Below are 15,964 nucleotides of genomic sequence, written 5' to 3'. Positions count from 1 at the left end.
TGATTTCGGTTAGCATTTAACAAGTTAAGTCTATTCCTGTGAGAGCCACGAGAATATATAATTCAAATTAATTTATTTAGAATTTCGTTTTGACTATTTCACACGCCCAAAATTAGCTTCAATTATTCATTTACACATAGATTCTTGCACCATGTCAAAGAGAAAATTTGTATAAATATCCCTCTCGTTTTGGCTGAGGAAGGGTATAAACTAAAAAAAGAAGAAGCTAACTCTCTTGATTTTTGGTCTCATCACCCTTGTTTTTATCTAGAAAGATAAGACATGAACCTCTTTTATTATCAATCCTAATTGTAATAATATGTCATAAGTATAAGAATTTTGTGGAAGAAGTAGATCATATTGATACATATTTACAATTTCTTAATATCCTGATTACTTTTAAAAAAGAATCATTGACTTTGACTCTTTTAATTAAAAGAACTTTATTGAAGAAGTAGATTATACGTATAAACAAACAACCACCTTAACTTATTTTCTTCAAAATAATAAAGAGGCACAAGAAATTAATTTGTGTCTTAATTTGTTGAAATTAATCTATTTACTGAATTATCTAGATAATGTTTTATTTTCGTGTATTAGTTGACTTTAGTGGAAAGTATTAAATTAGAAAAAGGATGAGGCATGCACATGAATAACAATTTATAAAATCAAGTATATTTTTCTAATTTCATTTTTATGTGTATTGTTACTTTTTTTGGCTAAAAAATAAGTCGATTTTTAGCTTAGATATACCTCAAAAGAGAACTATCCATTCATAAAAAGTAAGATATATTTTTATTAATTCAATCTTAACAAATTGCTTGAAAAAAATATGTAACTTTTAGTAGTTTTTTTTTGTTCTTTTTATTAAAAAAAACATATAAAATTAGAAGAACATAATTTGGCGGATTTAGTGTAAAACGTTTCACATGTGTGTGAAAATTTTACACAATGCTCTTGATCTGTATGATATGCAAACAATTACATGAAGATATAAGAAAAATACATAAATTGAATGGAGACGTCTAGTTGTTTCTAAAGTATCGACCAACTCAGTTAATAGAGCGTAAGACTCCTAATCTTATGGTCATCGACACAACTACTAGTGAATATGTATTTTGACTAAATAATTGTTAGGAAAGATATTGAAACATTGATAATTTGTTAGTTTTTTATATTTGGTGTCAATAATATTCTTTCAAAAAATCATCTATAAACAAAGATGATCTTGCACATTTATAATCATTTCAATTCAAAACAATTCAACCAAATTCAAGAAGTCTTCTTCAATAGTGTAGCTAATTCTCCTATTCAAATTTTCCTTTTTTCTTTTATAGTTTCATCTTCTTTGATCTTTTATAGTTTCATCTTCTTTGAGATAGTATTGTTATTAGGAATATTTCAAATTAGTAAGATATCAGTCATATGTTAGAAATATATTACTTTGGATTTTATGATAAAAATATTATTTAACAATATAAAGATTTGAATAGTTTAATTTAAAGATCAAAATATTTCTACTGTTAATTTGGTGCTCCTAATTTTTTGAGACTTGAAACAAAGACTTTACTATCTTCTTCTTTAAGTCGTCACCATTTCTTTTCCCAGCAAATAACTGATGTATACATTTTTATCATCACCAATTCAGTAGATTTAATCGTCATAATTGATGATGAAAAATCTATTTACATATGTTAATGATGAAGTCTTCTCCAATTTCATTCACTTATTGTCCACCCAAATTGTGTAGGCTATGATAACACATTTCCTTATCAACATTTTCAAGACATGGTCCTTTGAGTTTAGTAGTATTTTCAAGCCTTTAATAGGTCATATTTATTTTGATACTAGCCACCAGGGACTAAAATATCGAGATATCAATTAAACTAAAATAATTGGTAAATATTATATATATTTATCAATTTCTCTTATATTGTTTGAAATTGCTTAGTTTTTAACCTAACTTAAGAGTTTTAGTCTATTCAATTATATACCCTTGTCTTTAGCAATACAACTCATATTGAATATACAATTCCAAAAATTCTTTCATATCTAATTTTCCTATGTTTTTTTCTCAAACAAAATATTAAAATACAAAGAAGAAAAAATCAGAATGAAGGGAGAGTTGTAGAATGAAATGAATGAACTCCAATACAAGTTTACCAATTACCACTAATCCTAGCTTGAAGTATTAAAATTGTATTCCAATATCTTTTGGTAATAAGACCTAACCAAGTTTAGATTTTGACATCTGCATGCAGAAATAAAAGCATAGGTTGGTTTTAATTGTGGAAAAGAAATTTCATACGCGATAATAAAAGCATAGGCAAATAATTTGACATGAAATAAATAAAAAGATGAATAACCGCAAGTTTGACAAATCAAAAAGGTCGTTGACTTTGCCTACCTTCAGCAGCCTTTAAAGGACGGTTCTAAATATAATAATAACATCATACGTTTGAAGGACCTAGCTCGAGAGAAAGTAAATAAAACTTAGTTACCGCTAAATATATTTCTTAAAGATAATTATTAGTGACTATTATATTTTAATATTTTTAATAAATGATATTAAAATCTATAGTGATATTGAATTCAATAGCGATTAACTAATGTCAATAAAGACTTTAATACTTTTTTTAACCATGTGCATATTTATTGGTACTAAAAAATGATTTTGTTTTAATGAAACCAACTTTACTCATTTTATTAGATCAAGCTTAGCTTAACAGATGTGCTTTCCAGCTAGCTAAGAAACTATAAAATTCAAAAAATTTAGATATAAAAATTGAATAATAAATTTAATTTCAACAAGAATTAAAACCTTACACTTCTTGTTATCTTTTAGATTGTCACATGTTTAGTTAATAGTGTTGACACCCAATTTTGGACGTCCACAATATAAATTAATCATTGAGCTTCTTAATTTCCAAACGAGTTAAAATAATTGACTTAATAAAAATTCAAAATATTTTGCAAGTTATTTTAAATAGTTTTGTCACCTTTTATGATATTTTAAATGGTAAACATATCTTATATAATTATGTATATAATGGGTATATTTTATAAATATTCAAAAATCGTCCCAAAAAAGATTTTAGTTTTATTTAAATATTTGATTAATTAGTTTATTTAATAGTTTATATTTTCGAGTTATTAGTTATAATTGAGTTAATTATTTTATTTTGTTGAGATTAAGAAGTTCGTTAGTTAATTATATTAATTCGTCTTATTTAATTACTAGCCGAATTAACTAAAAGAATTCAATTTGGCTAGATTGTTAATTTATTTGCCTACCCTTTTATTGCAATTCTAGCCATCTCATCACCTTGCTCCAACTCATTAAAAGACCAAGTTTTGGGAATTTTCCTCTCAAATTTAGCCAATCCAATTCCTAATTACAAACCCAGGCCCAATTTCCACTATCCCACTTCATATCCCAGCCCATTTCCAGTAACCCATACATCAATTCCAAACAACATTACAATAGCAACCCACAATACAGCATACCAGACCCAACCCCTGCGTCTTCTTCTTCTTTCACGAAACCAAACCGACCCCATCGCGTTTCTTCTTCACGCCAAGAATCCCGGAAATCCAGCGCCCAGTCGCATCAATCCGGCAAATCCGGAGAAAAGTTGTCGTCCTCCTCGCTTGCAACGTCCAACTACTCTCACGTCCCCTTTTCAGAGATTTCTGAATCTCTCCACTGTTGCTTCGAAAAGAGCAATTCAAAATTCAAATTACAATCGTTTCACACTAATTTCCGTCTATATATTCGTCTCTTTGGGTCACAATTAGGAGGAGAGAGTTTTTTGGGAAAATGGGATTTTTTGACAAGTTTTAAGCTTAGTTCCGAGGCAATAGTCATTTTTGCACTTCAAAACGATATATTTAGCTTTCTGATTCTAATTTTCGAGGATATCCCGCCGCTCGGATTTTCTCAGCCTGCTATTTGTGTTCGAAGTTCGTGGGAGAAGAAGTCGGTATTCTCCGCTGCTCATTGTTTCTAGTATCGCTGCTCCGGGAAAGGTAATATCCTTGTTCTTACTTTTCTTCCTTTCTTCTCGAATAAATTGTATTTGTTCATATCGGCTGATTTTTTTTCTTGATTTTGAGATCGCTTGAGTGTGTTTGACTTCTCATGGTTAATCGAGAGTTGGGTACGTATTAGAGGTGGTTGCTCATTTGTTCTCGGTCTTAGCATTCAAATATATATGTAGGCATCGAATGATTTTGTTGCAAGGCTGAAGCATATGCTATGCTGTTGTATATTAATTAGGAATTGTTGTGCTGCCTTAAGATTTGTCATCTTGTTGGTCTCTTTGGAAAGTATATTTCTTAGCATGATTTGTATATTGTTTAGCTATTTTTGGTGATGTAGCAGTAGCCCATTTGCTGAAGATTTAATTGTTATTGTCTGATTTTTTTTATTTTTTTTTATTTCTTGCCTAACTATGAATAAGCTAGAGTCAACATTTATTTTGACTAGTATGTGTTTGGTTAGGCTAGATTGTGATAAAGGCTTTAACTCACTGACTCTTATCCGAATCAATGAGTTTTTCGTCGCATTTTAAGAGTATGTCTTAGGTTGCTCCCTTCTCGGTCCAACATGTAGGAGTTCACATGCTTGCTCTCTCTTTCTCTACAATTATTTTGGCTATATTAGTAGTTGTTTTGAGTATGTGTTAGAGTCATTGTATGTCCGTTCCTAATTCATTTTTATGCGATTCAAGCATTCCCGTTAGCATGTATTGAATTGTTACCCTTGTCAAGCATGCCTTTGGTGATGTATATATGGACTGATTTGGTATTCACGTGATTTTATTTTGGTCTTGTTCCAGTGAAGAAAGTAGTAAGAATTAATGCTCCTACTTGTTTAATTTGTTTTCGTCATTTAATTGTCTCTTAATTTTAAGTCCAATAGGTAGTGTAGCACTAAATTACAATTGATTCTTGGTGCTCTACAATTCATTTCTCTTGTTGCATTGTTCTTTTTCTATCTTGGGCAGTAAGATCATGATAATGACTTCATGGATGATGTGTTGTTCTATTTTTAATTTGTACAAGTATAGACACTAATCCTCTTCTTTGTTTTTTCTCTTCTTCTTTGTTATATGTGACATCAATCTGAGTTCTCTTACGACTCCACCCTTGCATATCGATGAATTATTTCGAGTCAGCCTCATCTTGTTCAAGTTGCCGGAAAGTTAAATTACAGGTCCCGAAAAGTCGAAAGTGGGTTGTATACATGTTGTATACAGCGGTATACGCTGATATTCAGGCCCAAAACGTAAAAACACAGGGCTGAGGCGGAATACATATGTTTGGAAGCAGGAAATACCTGAAAAGGGCTGATATACATGCCGATATACACTGATATACATCAGCTGTATACCAAAAACGGGATTGAGTAAATCCCCAGAAATTACAGCGAAATTGGCCCAAAAAGGAGGCCCAAATTCAATTTCTAACTTATTTAATTGTGTGATTATTTATTTATTTGTTTTTTTTTATTTGCGACTTAATTTAATTAAATTCCCCAAAAGATAAACCATTTTCTTTATGTTAGTTTCTTTAAAAAAAATTCATTTTATCAACTCTTATGCTTATTCAAATATTTTTAGTCAAAAACTTTCACTTATCTTTAATTAGATTAAAATAGTGTCTTGGTTTGTCTACCAAGTTGGTTCAAATTATTATTTCTAAAAAATGACGTAAATAAATTTTAATTTTGTTAAAGTCCTAATTGACCAAGTTGTTTCAATTAAGATCCAATTTTCCAAAAATTTAAAAATTATTCTTTATCTAACTATTTTTTTTTAGTTAATCTTATAATGTAAAATATTATTATAAATACTTACTTAAGTCATTTTCTCGTTAGTCAAAACTTTTATTCTTCAATTAATTTAAAATGATCTTCATGCTTTAATATATTAAATTGGTTTAAGTTATTTTAAAATGAATTAAATAAATTCTAATTAATCTAGTTTTATTCTAATCACTTTTATTTCAAGCCAAGTATTTCATTTTTGACCCCTTTCTCTAAAAAATGAAAATGAAATAAAATGAGTCATTTATTTAATTATTTTCTCAAAGTTAATCGAATATATTGTAAGTTATTATTTTTTATGTTAAATCATTATTTTTTCTAAAAAATAGTCAAATATATTTTAGTCAAGTCGCAGGTCAACCGCATGTTAGCGGACACTTCGAATGCTTAAACCCTTCTCGAAGTGTAAATTGAACCTCGAACCTTCTTTGGTATTTTCAATGATTTTTTCTGTTTAAATCTTTGAAATTTATAAGTTTTCTTAATTTCTTTAAAAAATTAAGTGGCGACTCTTTCTAAGTATTTTTCAAATTATTTTATACTTAGAACATTTCAAAAAGTGATTTTTTCTAAAGAAATAGTCAAATTACGGCGCAACAAATAGCATGGTACATGGTCACGTTTTGAGTGGGTTTGAACTTGGAACAACTTTATAATATTTTCTCATACTTTATATTTGCAAGTAAAGAAATTTTGGGGTGCCTGAATAGTCAAAATTTAATTGAACTTTTGGGTGCCAACTGAATCAAAGTGAGTCTTTACTAATAATATATGTCTTTATTGTTAGCAAATTAATTAAGAAAAAAAAAGTAAAGAGAAATTAGATTTGTGGAATTTAATAAGGGAAAATTGTATGAAATAACAAACTATTAATTCAAATTAAATGATATAGCCATAGTTTATTTTAATTGTAATTCGCAGCAAACATCCACTTTTTTTGCCATCTGATTCGATATACAATTAGTTGTTTTATACATTTCGGTATAAAATGTATAAAACGTGTGTGTTTGTATAAAGCGAGAGAAAAATGTATATACAAATACAAATACATATATTTTCGTCTTATACACTTATAATTATACAAATATATATCTTATTATATAAATTACAATGTATAAATGAATTTATACAAAACTAAACAATTTGTATAAAATTGGATGTTTGTAGCAAATTATACAAATCAAAAGCTCCATAGCAAACATAAAATTTGCTATGAAGCGCAATTATGCAAATTAACTATAGCTACAACACACAAATATAATTTTTATATTTGCTATATGTGAAAATTGCTGAATTTTCTGTATCCCTCTTTCCCCGGGCCAAAAGAAGCTGAATTTTCTTTTGTGTTGGGTATGGCTTTTGCTTCTAGAGTTGCTTTCTCTTTTGAGTTTATTTATAGAAGTCTTACAATTTGTAGTACTTTTTTTTTACGTAAGTGGGCAATAATAATCATAAATAAAGCTGCCTAATTTTATGCATGCACACTTTTTATAAAAGAAAAGTAATTCTTGAGGTATTCAAGATTTAAATTAAATAGGTTCAATTGTTATCAAATGTACTTCTATATTACAAGTTCAAATTTGAAAATTGAAACATTTATTAGTGATTTTTTTATTCTAAATTATTGAAGAGTAAATTAAGTTGTATTTGATCCGGTTAAAATGGACCTAGTTATTTTTGGACCTCTGATGTAAATAACCATTGTACATTCAAATTATAAAACCTATAAAAGCCAAAGTCTAAACTTGTAAATAAAAAATTATATTATTGTATTTAGTGAAGGATGTAATTACAAGGAGCTTTCTATAGTCAATCAATTTGATCGATTAAATTTCTTAAGCACCTGTTTAAAATCATTAATTAAGTTCTTCGTTAGAATGTCCGGGTGAAATTGGATAAACTGAAAAGAACAATCAATCAAAGCTCTAATGATTATTAGAATAAATTTTAATCATTGGCCTCATTTTAGGTGATTGACATGTAAATAATAGAGGTGTAAATGTAATTACTAGGCCATAATGAAGCCACGTGGATTTTTCTCCTATGAAGGGTTACTTGCACTCGTACGCTATTGAAATTAATTGAGCCAAGGCAGCACACTCATCTCTCTTATGAAACTTGTGGAATTCTTGTAGGATTTGTTTAATGAGATAATACTTTCTTTAATGACTTTTCATATTTAATATTAAAAGAATTAATTTGATTAAATTAAATTTTAAATATTCAAAATTAACTATACGAAGAATACTAAAAATAACGATCATTGATCTCAATTTAAAATCGTGAAGTACAATACTGCCATATACAATCTCAGAAAATGTGTTAATTAATGTAAAAGCTGGAGACCTTTAAATTTGGCCTATTCATCCTCATCTTTCTCACAATTATTAATGTACCATAGAATGGATTAGGACATACATAATTATTATATCCACTACTCAATACTAAATATGCATTTTTTTTTTAAATTGTTTGTTGTGTTTTGTTTAACTTACATTTCAAACTCCTTCCTCTATGATTGAGTACCTTCAAGCCCTTTTTTTTCCACTTACCTTCTTTAGTCTCTCTCTTCCTTTTCCTTTCACCATAAAGTATGTTTGCTATTAAGAAAATAATATAGTAAAATTTGCAATTAATTCATGTGAAAGGAGAGGGAGAAAAATCTTTGAAAGTGACTTAAAAGGACTCTGGATCTAGAAAATCAGCTCCTCTAATAATTGAAGCAATATAATATTGAATCTCAAGTCGTCGTAATATACGTGGTCTATTCCGTGCCTAAATGTACGTGTCAATTCTAAAAAGTTAAAAATATATTAGAATACTTCACTGCGTCCTCTTCCTCTTTAGGAAAATCCCCCTATATATACCACTCACTCATTGCTTCTCATAAAACCACACCAAACTCCATCTCCTCTCTTTTAGCTTTCATCAATAATTGTCTCTCCTTCTTGTGAGTTGTGAACCAACAAAAACTCACAATCACTAAATAAAAAAAAGTCTATACGTGAATTTTTAGACAGAGAAATGGATCAAAAATTGCCCGTTGTAGCTAAAAAGTTCTACAAGATAGTCCGTGTGGCTTACTTCATGCTAAGAAAAGGATTATCATCAAAGAGAAAACTAATGTTCAATCTCAATTTACTAATGAAACGTGGTAAGATAGCTGGCAAAGCCGCCTTCCAAAATCTGATGTTCCAGGGCCATAATAATAATAATATTCATCAATCAACTTCAAAAGAGTATTACGAGTTCAGCTGCAGTAACAGCCCGGCTTTTCACCTCCCCTTCAACATCAACAAGCGCATTAGTAAGCCTGAACACGACGACGTTTCAATGATGAACGCTGCTGTTTTGAAGGCATTAGAAATGCTTCAGAGCGAAACAGCATCACCTGCTTTGCCTGGATTTGGAAGGACTCCAACGGTGAGGCAATTAAGAATCACTGACTCGCCTTTTCCTCTAACATCAGATACTGATAACGGTGAAATGATCAACCACGTAGACGAAAAAGCTGATGAATTCATTTCTCGATTCTACAGAGATTTGAGAAGAGAAGCTTCCACCTTTGCTTAATTTTTTTGTTGTGATATTCCAGAATTTCTTAGAGGAGAAACTCAAAAAAAAAATAAAAAATTTAGAGTTTATAAAGGTGATGATAATTTGTAATTTCGTCCCATAATTAATACATTCAAGGCTGTGAGTAGTCCTGAAATTCTGCATTCACATTAATTCACTCTCAATTTAATCGTCGACTACTTGTTACACTTGAGTTTTTTTAACTTGAAAATAATTAAGAGGAGTAAAATGCTAAATTAGAAATCCTTAAAAGTTAAAATAAAGCCTATTATATTAAACGCGGTTAGGACAAATTAGAAAGTTAAGTTTATTCCTTTGCCAAGATAAAAATCTAATCTAAAATTCATAATTGAATCGGAGTTAATTAAACGTTACCCGCCTATCAAACCTACCTTAATGGGAGTTTGGATTATTTTTTTGTTTCATGTAAAACAAAATTTTCTTTTTTTGGAATTTCACAGTATCAAACCCTCAATTTTAGCTTAAGTTGTTAATTTGGTCTAAATACATATTTGGATTCTTGCACATGTCTAAGAGAAAATTTTAAAAATATCCCACTTTTGACCATATAGGTAAAAAATGACACTGGGAAGTTTCAGATTTCACTTATGATTTTCATGGCAATATTTGCAAAAATTATTCTAGCCAGAGAATTGCCGCAATTGGCAAATGACAGAAGCAAAACCATCCGTACATCGTACATGAGAGAAAACGTTTATATAATGTTTAACAGAAAGCTCATCGAAAAATTTCGTTGACGAAATCTGTCCAAGACTAACGTAATCGAATGAGCAAAATTCTTGAGTCATCTCAATAGATTCAGAATCCATATGTTTCTCTGAATAATCATAACTTGTTTTAATGAACCGTGAAGCATATATTTGTTATAATGATTGTGATATTGAAAACCTACTTAATAGTTGATTTCTTTTAAATTTTGATAATAATTTGTTTCATATTCAATATTCAAGTAAAAAATTTGCAATACTTTTACGAGTTAGAACTTAAAACTGATTCTAAAATATTCAAAACTATCGAGGTAAATATAATGTCATCTAATTTGAACAAACGCCAAAATAAGAAACATTAATACACTGTCTCAATGCAAGTTACAAGTTGATACTCTTGCTTGCATTTTTTCTAAGGTGCTCTTGTGGATTTTTGGATGTTAGCTTTTAGTGTAAATTTTTGTTATGCATGTTTAAATTTTATGTATTATTATTTTAATAAAATTAGTGATCTAAAATCAAATTTTAGTATGCAGTAGGTATATAGACATATATAAAAAAAAATTTGTATTACCTTTTCTTGGTTTTTCATAGTTATGATTTTTAGTGTAGTATTAATCTATGATAATAATTTACATGGTAAAATTATTACTTATAAAATAAAGAATAATTTAAATAACACGATATTAGTCATGTGTTCTCAATATAATACTTGAATATTATTATAAAAACATTATTTATTATTATGAAAATTTGAGTAATTTAATTTAAAATTTTAAAATATTTCTATATACATAGTTTTCCTTTTTTTAATTTAGATTTTGGACTTGTTATTTTACAATCATTAATATTATCAAAGAAAAATTAACTTCACAAAATTAACTATTAAATTTTTTAAAGCTCTCAAAATGTAGATGTCCTAAAATAAAGTTTTTTTTACTACCTCATGTCCCTTGAGCCACCCCGGTCGTGGACACAACTATTAATAGGTTTATATTTTTGCAATAATTTTGTTAGGGAAAATTGAAACATCGATATTTTAATTTGAAAAGTCTATTGAATTGTGGTATCGATATTTTCCCTTATATTTGTCTAGTATGTTTTTTTATCTCTTATAAAAGACTATTATTTGCATTTTAGATGGTTGATTTTTGTTGTTTCAACTCATCAAACTCTATTGCATATTTATCTACGTATTTGCTGGAAAATGTTTTGTTGAAACTATGTGGGTTAGAATACTCGTAGTTGAAAAAGTGAGGGAGTTAATAACACATTGTTATTATTTTCTCAAACTTTATTTGCAAGTATATAGAACTCATGGGTTGCTTGAATATTCAAAACTTAATTGAACTTTTGGGAGCCAATAGTGAATCAAAGAAATTCTTAAGAGTATAAGATATGCTTTATCATTAGAAAATTAATTAAGAAAAATAATTGTAAAGACAAATTTGATTTACGAATTTAGGTAAGATTATAATAATTGACCACTTCTTTTGTATCCCTCTTTCTTCCAGCAAAAGTAGCTGAATTTTCTTTTGTGTTGGGTATGGCTTTTGCTTTTGCTTTTGGAGTTACTTTCTAATTTTTGTTTATTTAGAAGTTCTATAATTTGCTCCGTGCCCAAATGTGTCAAACTTTAAAACTTACACATAAAGAATACATTAAAAGCTGTGAGTAGCTAGTAGTCCTGAAATACAAAAATTCTCTCTTAGTTCGATTGTTGTGTTCTTGTTACGTTTTTTTTTTTAATTGAAAATAAGAAAAGCAAAAAAGAGAAATTAGAAATAATTATAAGTTGAAGTAAAGCATATTGTATTTCCTTCTAGTCCAAGAGAAAATGTGATTATAAGAGTAGTTCAACGTTATGGTCACATGACAAATTATATGCATTCTAGAAAAATATCGTATCAAATTATTGGACTAATTAATTTGATTTTATCAATTAAGTTACGTAAGCACTTGTTTAATATCATTAATTAAGTTTCGTGTTACGCTTAAGGTGAATGTTCAGATGCAAAAAGAACAAATCAGTCATAATTTAATGATTTATAGAAGGAATTTTAATTATTGGCCCCATTTTAGCTGATTGACATGTAAATAATAGAGGTGTAATTAGAATTATTATATGAAGACACGTGGGACTTGCTTCATCTCTCTTATGTACATTTGTATGATATTTTTTCGTCTATTTTTACTTGTTATATTTCACTTAATAAGAATTAATATGATTAATTTTGAAGCTAAATTAAATTATATTACATTCAATATTTTAAATGTTCGAAAACTACAAGAAATGATATTCATTCTTATATTAATATTATAAAAAAATATAACGTAAAATATTGATCAAAGTCTAATGATAGATAAAAATGAACCGAGGAGTTTTCAAACTGTTAAAAAATTTAAAAGCTAGAGACCTTTTAATATGTAACGTCTTGCATATTCATCCTCATCTTTCTTTAACAATTATTGTTGTACCATAGAATAGATTTGAAGACACATAATTATATCCTCTACTCACACTGAATATGCAGTTATTTTTAGAAATTGTTTGTTACATTTCAAACGCCTTCTTCAATAATTTGAATGTCACATTTGGATAACTGTACCTTCAGGCCCCACCACCCCCTTTTTTGCCTTTACTCCTTTTCCTTGCAGACCATAAAGACTTAAAAGAGTGTGTTTGGTATTAAGAAAATAATATAGAGGTTACTTGCTATTGGCCTCAAATTTGCAATTAATTCACGTGAAAAGCATGGGTGACAGTGACTTTAAAGACTACTTCCTCCTCTAATAATTGAAGCAATAGTATAATTGAATCTCAACAAGTAATATACGTGGTCTATTCCGTGCCCAAACGTGTCTACTTAAAAATATATAGAATACTTCACTGCGTCCTTTTCCTCTGTATGAAAATCCCCCTATATATACCACTCACTCAATGCTTCTCATAAACCACAATAACAAACAACTCTCCTCTAAATTAAAGCTCTCTCTTGGCTTTCATCAATATTTGTCTCTCCTTCTCAAGTTAACCAACAAAAACTCACAGTTCAAAAAAAATAAAAAAATTCTCCGTACGTGAAAATGGATCAAAAAATATTGCCAGTTATAGGGAAAAAGTTCTGGAAAATAGTTCGTGTGGCTTATTTCATGTTGAGAAAAGGATTATCATCAAAGAGGAAACTAATGTTCGATCTCAACTTATTAATGAAACGTGGTAAGATTGCTGGAAAGGCCGCGTTCCAAAATCTGATGTTTCAGGGCCATAATAATAATAATATTCATCAATCGATTTCAAAAGAGTATTACGAGTTCAGCTGCAGTAACAGCCCAGCTTTTCACCTCCCCTTCAACATCAACAAGCGCATTAATAAGCATAATCAGCCTGAACACGACGACGTTTTAATGATGAACGCTGCTGTTTTGAAGGCATTAGAAATGCTTCAGAGCGAAACAGCATCACCTGCTTTGCCTGGATTCGGAAGGACTCCAACGGTGAGGCAATTAAGGATCACTGACTCGCCTTTCCACTAAGAGAAGCTGATGATAATGGTGACATCATTAGCCACGTTGATGAGAAAGCTGATGAATTCATTTCTCGATTCTACAGAGATTTGAGAAGAGAGGCTGCATCTGCTTTTGCTTAATGTTTAACATTTTTTTTTCTTGTTGGGGTATTCCGGTAATTTTTAGAAAAAGTTGAATGTTAAGAGTTTATAAATGTGATGATACCCTCCTTTAGTTAATTTGTTTCATCCTATAATTAATACATTCAAGGGCTCTGAGTAGCCTGAAATTTTGCATCCACAAAAATTCTCTTAATTTGATTGTCAACTACTAGTTACTATACGTAGCTTCTTTTTTCCTTCTTCTTGAGAATAGAAAAGCAAAAAGTAATTATTACAAGTTAAAGTTAAGAATATTATATTGAACAAGGTTAGCAGGCTAAGTTAAACTTTATTCCTTCCTTCGAGTCAAAGAGAAAATGTTATTGCATGACTATGGTAGACAGTGAAATTTTATTGATAAATACATGAGTATTAATTTTTGGATTAATTCATAAATTCATGATATATTGATCAAGTCAAATTACTGATTAATAAAGTTAAATTAATATTTAAGTAAAAGTATATGACTTAAATAAAGTTCAAATTACATTTTGGTCAGTCCATTAAGTTGACAATACAAGCCCAACTTATGCTCTTCAAGCCCAAGGTCCTCGAAAATTATATGAAGATCGAAATACCCCAAAAACTATAGCTCACAACTATATAAAAGGGTCTTCATAAGACCAAAAAGGGAGGAAGAAGAAGACATAAATACATAGAGAATCATTGCTCTTCAGTGGTGATTTGCAAGTCTTCCGCATACCAAGAAGTCTTCGCTCCAAGTGTTGACCCGCAAGTATTCCATCAATCAAGAACAACCATGAAAAGAAGAATAAGGGAATTACGTATCTTTTCTTAAAGATTTCATAAAGATTATAACCTTCGCATAAATTCAAAATAAATATTGTTGTTTGCTTGCTATGTTGATGTATTTCAGGATTGAAACTTTAGACGCATACAATTATATATCAAAAGTCTAGTAAAAATTGAATATTTTAGGATAAAAGTAAAAATTCAAATAGCTAAATCAATTGACTACATAGATTCACCTAGCTAACTAAAGTAAGATTCCATTTAAAAGGAATAATTTCTTCAAACTTCAATTAGGTAGTATCACACATTTCCTTTTCACAATTTTATGGACCTTTTAGATCATGATCTAAAGATTCCTTTTATAGATAAACTGAAATTTTTATAGAGGTTAAATGACAATCTAATAGATTTTCAACCCCAAATGCTAGATTTTTTTATAGTATATTAACTTTGAATGTAAGGATAAAATATAGTAAAAATTATACAACCAATAATGATCCAAAAATAAACATTTTCGTAAAGCATCCAAAATAAATAAATAATTCTGTGACTTCGATCTTCTTATGTTTTAGAAAAATATCCATATCGTGAAAATTTTGAATTTCAGATAGTGACTATTTTTCAATTCTGCTGAAATGTGGCTTTGAATGAATTTTAGCTAAAGCAATTCTGTCAATTTCCCTAAAGCATTACCGTCTTATGTTCAACTTTCTCTTTTACTAAAATAAACGTTGCTTTCTCTTTTACTCTGTTTCAACTTTCTAATTGACATATTTAACCATACGACTAGTATTTGACATATTTTTAATTTAAAATCATAATTTTTTCAACTTTTTTATTGGCATATTTAAATCACAAAATTAATTTTTTTTTTAGTATATTTAACATATTTTAAATTCAAAATCACAAATTTTAACAATCTTTTTTACTTTCTAAAACTGTGTATCAAATCAAAATATATAGAACAAAACTATGAAACGGTGGGAGTAACTTTTATTATTTATTGTAGTGCTTTGTAAAGGAAATCTTTCGCTTTTTAGGTTGGTCATTTACCTGGAAACCTCCCTAGGCAGATACATATACACTACTTAATTGATTTTTTTATATATTTTGAGAGGAATTGACGAAGAGCCTGTTTGGATGGGCTTATAAGCTGGTCAAACTGGCTTAAAAGCCAGTTTTTGACTTATTAGAGTGTTTGGCAATTATCAAAGTGACTTATTTTAAGTCAAAAATGACTTATTTTAAGCCAAAAGCTAAAAGCTAGGGGGGGGGAGCTTTTTTTTTTTTAACTTAAAAGCTCTTTTATGTTGACCAAGTATATTACCTTTTTGCCCTTAATTCTTTTATACAATTTCCAAATTGCCCATATTGAATTATTATTATTATTATATTATTATTATTAT

The 15,964-nt window shown here is 28.9% G+C and overlaps 1 protein-coding gene and 1 pseudogene across 1 annotated transcript; both read left to right on the top strand.

Moving 5' to 3' along the window:
• The first annotated feature begins 8,730 nt into the window (after positions 1-8,730).
• On the top strand, positions 8,731-9,553 carry LOC102601632 (uncharacterized). The gene has a single exon (XM_006356078.2). The coding sequence runs from the start codon at positions 8,855-8,857 to the stop codon at positions 9,401-9,403; it is 549 nt and encodes a 182-aa protein (XP_006356140.1). The 5' UTR covers positions 8,731-8,854; the 3' UTR covers positions 9,404-9,553.
• Positions 9,554-13,061: 3,508 nt separating this feature from the next.
• Positions 13,062-13,944, top strand: LOC102601969 (uncharacterized; annotated as a pseudogene).
• The last annotated feature ends 2,020 nt before the right edge of the window (positions 13,945-15,964 follow it).

This window comes from Solanum tuberosum, unplaced genomic scaffold (assembly GCF_000226075.1).
Source record: "Solanum tuberosum cultivar DM 1-3 516 R44 unplaced genomic scaffold, SolTub_3.0 scf00215, whole genome shotgun sequence".
Taxonomy (NCBI): Eukaryota; Viridiplantae; Streptophyta; class Magnoliopsida; order Solanales; family Solanaceae; genus Solanum; species Solanum tuberosum.
Note: the sequence above shows the minus strand (reverse complement) of the source record. Positions and strands in the feature narration are given on the sequence as shown.